Genomic DNA, 6,193 nt, shown 5'->3' with positions numbered 1-6,193 from the left:
CACGAGCCCCGCCCGCGCCCGGCGCACCTGCTTGGGGCGTGGCCTCCGCCGGGCGCCCACCTGTGATTGGTGCAGCGTTGACAAAAGGGCGTAGCTCCACGGTCCCGCCCTACCCAGCTGCATACTTAAAGGCAGCGGCGGCGCCCTGTGAGCTACAGCGCCGCTGCACGGCCTCGCGGGCGAACTTCCCTGCCGCCTTTTCGCGACTCGGCAGCCCCGGTCCCCTGGCCACCATGCCGCGTTCTTTCCTCGTCAGGAAGCCCTCTGACCCTCGCCGCAAGCCCAACTACAGCGAGCTGCAGGATTCCTCTCCGGGTGAGCGGAGGGTGCCGGGCGCGGGGACGGGTTCGGGGGATGCGGGTCCGGGCTGCGCTGGGGGACTGGAGGGCCGGGCCGGCGACCACATCGGGCTGGAGTTCTGCAGGGCGCGCGGAGGCGGGGAGCCCAGAGACGCGAGGCAGGTGGCTCACCGTCCGCGTCGCGGAGGCTGCGGGAGGGCCGCGTCGCTGCCGGGGTCCCCGGCCGTCGGGAGGCCAAGCACTCCGCGAGTGTGGACAGCGCAGGAGGCTCGTGCCAGGGGGGCCCGCGGCCGGTGGCTGTTAAGGGTCCGGAGTCCAGAGGCTGTGGGGGAGGGGTGCGGGCCGGGCACTGGTCGGGGGAGGCTCAGCTGAGGACGCTGGGGGCTGGGGCGACAGGGGTCAGGCCTCAGGCCGGGCCCGGCGACTCCGGAAGACGAGGCCCGGGAGTGACCCGGCGAGCCGGGCTGGGACCTGGAAGGCCCTCGTGGGAAGCTCAGGTCGGTGACCTGGTCTGTCCTCAGAAGTCTTTCACTCATCTGTCGCGTACTGAATGCCAGCCCCACCGAGCCCCCACCCCTCAGGGAGTAGCGTTTGTTGATTGACTGAAAGATTTAACGAATGTCTGACCCTGTTTTCTGTCTCTCGCAGAGTTTACTTTCCAGCAGCCCTACGACCAGGCCCACCTGCTGGCAGCCATCCCGCCGCCCGAGGTGCTCAACCCCACCGCCTCGCTGCCGACGCTCATCTGGGACTCCGTCCTGGCGCCTCTGACGCAGCCCCTCGGCCGGGCCCCCGTGCAGCCGCAGGAGAGCCCCAGGGCCGCCGAGCTGACCTCTCTGTCCGACGAGGACAGCGGGAAGGGCTCCCAGCCCCCCAGCCCACCGTCGCCGGCGCCCTCGTCCTTCTCCTCCGCCTCGACCTCCTCCCTGGAGGCCGAGGCCTGTGCCGCTTTGCCGGGCCTGGGCCAACTGCCCAAGCAGCTGACTGGGCTCTCCATGGCCAAGGACCTCCAGTGTCGCAAGGCCTTCAACTGCAAATACTGCAACAAGGAGTACCTGAGCCTGGGCGCCCTCAAGATGCACATCCGGAGCCACACGCTGCCCTGCGTCTGTACCACCTGCGGGAAGGCCTTCTCCCGGCCCTGGCTGCTGCAGGGCCACGTCCGGACCCACACCGGTGAGTGTGCCTTCCCGGCCCCACTGCCTCCTCTTCTCCGCCAGCCTTTAGCCTTCTGGGCTTTCGTGTTCTCTTCAGAGTTGTGGGCACGGGGCTCTGAGCCCCTTCTAGTTCAGGTTCAGGTCCTGGTCCTGTGGGACGCGTGGCAGGGGCATTCCCTCACCTGCCGAGCAGATGGCCAGGTGTCCTTGCCGGCTCCACAGTTCCGCGGCCAGATGCTGTGGAGGGCTGGGGAAAGGGCAGCTCACACCTCGCTGTTCCCGCCGGGTGTGAGGAGACCCAGCCGGCTCCACCTCCCTCAGCCCCGTCCCAGCCTCAGAGGGCGTCAGAGCCCCCAGCCTGAGGCAGCTTTGAGACTTCATCAGACCTCCCGTGGTGTTTCATCTCTGAGCCTGTTCTCCCGTCTCTACGATGGGCGTGAGAACACCTGCTGGGATTTCTGGGCAGGTTCAGTAAAAGATTACATGCAGGAAGCACCGGGCAAAAGTGCTGGGTGTAGCTGGGCGTGGTGGCGCACACCTGTAATCCCAGCACTTGAGGCTGAGGCAGGAGGATCGCTAGGAGTTCTGAGGCCAGCCTGGGTTATATATAGTGAGTTCAAGGTCAGCCTGAACTACAGACTGAGACCCTGTCTCAAAAACAAACCAAACCAAAAAGAAAAACAAAAACAACGTGCTTGATACATGGTTAACTCAGAAAAATGGTAGGAGGTAGTTGCTGTGCTTCTGTACTCGGTGGCCCTGGGCAATCTAACTTCTCTGAGCCTCCAAGGCTCAGATGGTAGCACCCGCTTTATAGGGTGGGTCTGAAAAGTCATCAGCCCTTTATGATAATTTCTTGTAGCCTTGTGGTTCTCAGAGCTGCTTTCCCCAGCACCGCCGAGTCTGTCGCGCAGACCGGGAATGGTTTTGCTGGCAGGAAACACAGCCGCGTCGTCTAGGGAGTTTCAAAAACGCAGCGCGAAGTGTGCGGAGGGTTTTCCAGACTGAGGCAAGCGCAGTGGAGGCCGTGTGCGAGGCGGACCCTGGAGAGCGACGGGGGAGGAAGCTCCTGGTCGGGGCTGGGGCTGGGGTGGGCCCCTCGCTACCTGCTCGAGGCTCCTTCTCTGCACACTGGCCCCGGGTTTAAAATGTAAAGGTCGCCCGCCTGGCTTTCTCCTCCGCCCTCCCTGCCCGGCCCGGGAGACCCCTCTGGAGGGAGGGGAACCTCAGGATGCTCTCCGGGAGGCCCCCAGCCTCTGCCCGCCCCTCCGGACATTATTTTAATGTAAAGGCACGGCTCGGACACAAAACCCTGTTGAAATGCACCCTGGCTGTCCCCATTGACGCCCATTGTGTGTCTTAATGGTGGGCCCAGTGGGAGGGGGCGGGGAGGGGCGGAGCAGGTGCACGGGGCAGCGGTGCCCAGCACCTGTTCCGGCCGCAGCTGCTGGGCCGCAGCGTGGCAGGCCCCTTTAATCCTGGGGGTATCACATGTACCGTGCTCCCCTCAGCGGCCTTTGTCCCCGCCGGCCTGGTGCCGATTTCACACTTGCCAGGAGTACCATAAAGGCGTCTAGGGGGCGAGGGACCGGTGGGGGGCTGCGCTGCCTGCGTGCACAACACCCCCACCACATACGGCCTCGAGGGTCCGCTTCCCCTTTGTCCACCTCTGCGCGCTGACTGGGAGGGGCGCCGCTGTCACCCCCGCCTCACAGATGGCTTCGTCCTCCTCCCGCGCCTGTGTGGCCGCCCGGCCGTCATGGGGGCTGTGGACGAGGAAGGCCCCACCGGGGAGGGCGCTTGGTGTCCTCGCCCCCGGCTGCGACTGGGCCCTGAAGCGAGGGGTTTCCTGGCCTGCGCGCCCCGCCCCCGCTGCCCCTCAGTAGGTCCTGCTGAATGGGCAGCTCGGCACAGCACCCACAGGGGATGGAGTTTGTCTCCGGCTCCTGAGTTCCCACACTGGGATTTAGCGGACAGTATGGCCTGGGGGGCTGAGGTGGGGAGCTGCTTTTTGAAGGGTGTTCAGTACTATAGATTGGCACGGGGTAGCTCTCCATGGATGTTTAATGCGTTCCTACTTATGACCTAGTTTTGGAAAATGTGTGCCCCTAAGAAGAAACATTGTAACAGTTGTGGGGGAACTGTGTCCTCTTGACTGGGGCAGATATTAAGAAAAGGTGTCTGAGGAGTGATGTCTGTGAGGCTTGTTGCTTTTTTTGAGTCAGGCTTTTTTTTTTTTTTTTTTGGTCTCTTTGAGACAAGGTTTTACCATGCACTTTAGGCTGGGCTTGAACTGACTTGCTTCAGCCTCCAGAGTGCTGGGATTACAGGTGTGCGGCACCACGCCCTTTTTTGTTTGTGGTTTTTTTTGAGTCTTGATTTTCTGAGACAGAGTCTGGCTGTGCAGCCCAAGCTGGCCTCAAACTTGTGATTCTCCTGACTCAGCCTTCCAATTGCAGGCACTGTAGGCATGCGCCACTGCTCCTGGTTGAAGCCTTTTTCTTTTCTTTCTTTCTTTCTTTCCTTCTTTCTGTCTGTCTGTCTGTCTGTCTTTTTGAGACAGGGTCTTGCTATACAGTTCAGTATGGCCTTGAGCTCTCTTTGTAGCCCAGGCTGGTCTCAAACTCACAGTGATCCTCCTGATCCTCCTGCCTCAGCCTCCTGAGTGCTGGGATTACAGGCGTGCACCACCACGCCTAGTGAGGCCTTTCTTTTTTTAAAGCAGATTTGTTTATTCTCTGGGCACTTATTGAGCATCTACTGTATACTTCACCTCACACCCAAGACTTCTAACACAGCATTGACCAGACCATTGTGTCAGAACTACAAGTTTCTGTAGCCGCTTGGGGGTCCCAGGCCCAGGGCTGGGGCCTGGAATGGGCTTAGGCTCCTGGCACTGTGCAGCTGGCTCTGACAGGGACAAGAGATGTGGGAATAGGTGCTGCAGGCCTTGTGACTGGGGAAGCAGGCTTTTGGCAGGGCTCAGAGGAGTGGCCTAACCAGCTCTGAGGTGGGGGCAGGGAGACCTTAACTGAAGATTGCCTCTTAAGCTTTGTCTCCAGAGTAAATCTGGGAGTGACTCCAGGACTGATAACAGGCAGGCCAGCCACAGCCTCCCTTGACCTGGAGGCCCTTGTCTACTGGCTAAAGTCAAGGGCTTGGGAGCCCTGCTGGGTGACCCACAACATGCCAGTTCATTCCTGGGCCTCCCTCGGCTGCCTTGAATGAGACCACGGAAGCCCTGACAGCAGGTTCTCGGTGAGCGCCTCCGCTGTGGCCACCATGTCTCCCCTCCAGCCAGCGTGCGCGGCGAGGGACGGCCCCAGGTCTCGGGCGGGCAGCTGCAGGGCTCTGTCGGGGCAGCGGCCAGCGCCCGGCCTTGGGCACAGGCTGTGTTGAGTGGAACGAGCCCTTCAGGGTCGGGGTGGGCGGGCTCTAAAGGCTGCAGGTGTGGGGTGGCACTGCAGGATGCGCCGCCGGCACCCAGGCCTCACCTCCTGTCTCCCTCCCCAGGCGAGAAGCCCTTCTCCTGCCCGCACTGCAGCCGCGCCTTCGCCGACCGCTCCAACCTGCGTGCCCACCTGCAGACCCACTCGGACGTGAAGAAGTACCAGTGCAAGACGTGCTCCCGCACCTTCTCCCGCATGTCCCTGCTGCACAAGCACCAAGAGTCCGGCTGCTCGGGGGGCCCCCGCTGACCTCCCCACTGCCCCCCAACTCGGGGAGGAAGGAGCCCCTCCTTCCCGCCCCGCGGAGCTCCCTTCTGAGCACCCATCTGGCTGCGGCCGGCCCTCAGGACTTTGGTGAAGCCGCTTCCCAGTTCTGTGCTGTCCACTCCGGGGCCTGGCGGGCACCGAGAGAGCCTTCCGGTGCCCTTTGCCTGCCTGGAGCCCTCCTGGCAGCCGTGAGGGCCGCGAGCTTGAGCCGGCCTCTGTGTGGGTTTGTGTATCCAGAGCTGTTTGGATACAGCTGCTTTTCGCTGCAGGACGAAAGCCGACTGACTGCCTGGGAAGCTCCCAGCCCACTCAGGGGCTCCCACACCCCTACCTCCGCCTTCCCCAGGGAGCCCTCAGGCCACCTTCCCCAAGGTGTGACTGGCGATGCGGTAGCGCACTCCGGGGGGCGTCCTCTGCCTCTGGGGCAGTTTCGGGACACACGGACAGACATGTCTAGACCTCCAGATGCCCCTGAGCCTGGGCAGCTATTTCAGCCTCCTGTTTGTCATGGTGACACCTGTCTCATGGGCAATTTAACAATGTCTCAAAAGGGACTGTGAGTAATGGCCATCACTTGTCAGGGGCCAAGTGGGGTGCTTCGGCCTGACCAATGTGTCTCCCAGAACTATTTCAGGGCCCGACAGGTGGGCCTGGGAGGAAGACGTTTACATTTTAAAGGTACACTGGTATTTATATTTCAAGCAACATTTTCTATAAGGGAACGTTTTGTATAACTATATGTACAGTTTATTGATATTCAATAAAGTGTTAATTTATTATGAAGTGTGTACTTGGTCTTGTGGGATGGGTTTTTTGTTTTCACAGTACTGGGGATTGAACCTGAGGTCTTCACACTGAGCTATATATCCAGGCCCTTTTAAAATTTTTTACTTTGAAAAACAAAAATTTTGAGATAAATCTTAATTAAGTTGCCCAGGCTGGGCTCCAATTTGCAATCCTCCTGCCTCAGCCTCCCAGAGTGCTGGCATCACAGGTGTGTGCCTTGGAGCGTGACTGGGGA

The 6,193-nt window shown here is 61.0% G+C and overlaps 1 protein-coding gene across 1 annotated transcript; it reads left to right on the top strand.

The window, feature by feature from the left end:
* Window positions 1–141: 141 nt before the first annotated feature.
* On the top strand, window positions 142–5,951 carry Snai1 (snail family zinc finger 1). The gene is made up of 3 exons (XM_005392323.2): window positions 142–315; window positions 948–1,475; window positions 4,970–5,951. The coding sequence occupies exons 1-3, from the start codon at window positions 234–236 to the stop codon at window positions 5,152–5,154; spliced, it is 795 nt and encodes a 264-aa protein (XP_005392380.1). The 5' UTR covers window positions 142–233; the 3' UTR covers window positions 5,155–5,951.
* The last annotated feature ends 242 nt before the right edge of the window (window positions 5,952–6,193 follow it).

This window comes from Chinchilla lanigera, unplaced genomic scaffold (genome assembly GCF_000276665.1).
Source record: "Chinchilla lanigera isolate Chin_1 unplaced genomic scaffold, ChiLan1.0 scaffold00044, whole genome shotgun sequence".
Taxonomy (NCBI): domain Eukaryota; kingdom Metazoa; phylum Chordata; class Mammalia; order Rodentia; family Chinchillidae; genus Chinchilla; species Chinchilla lanigera.
This window is presented reverse-complemented; position numbering and strand designations above follow the sequence as displayed.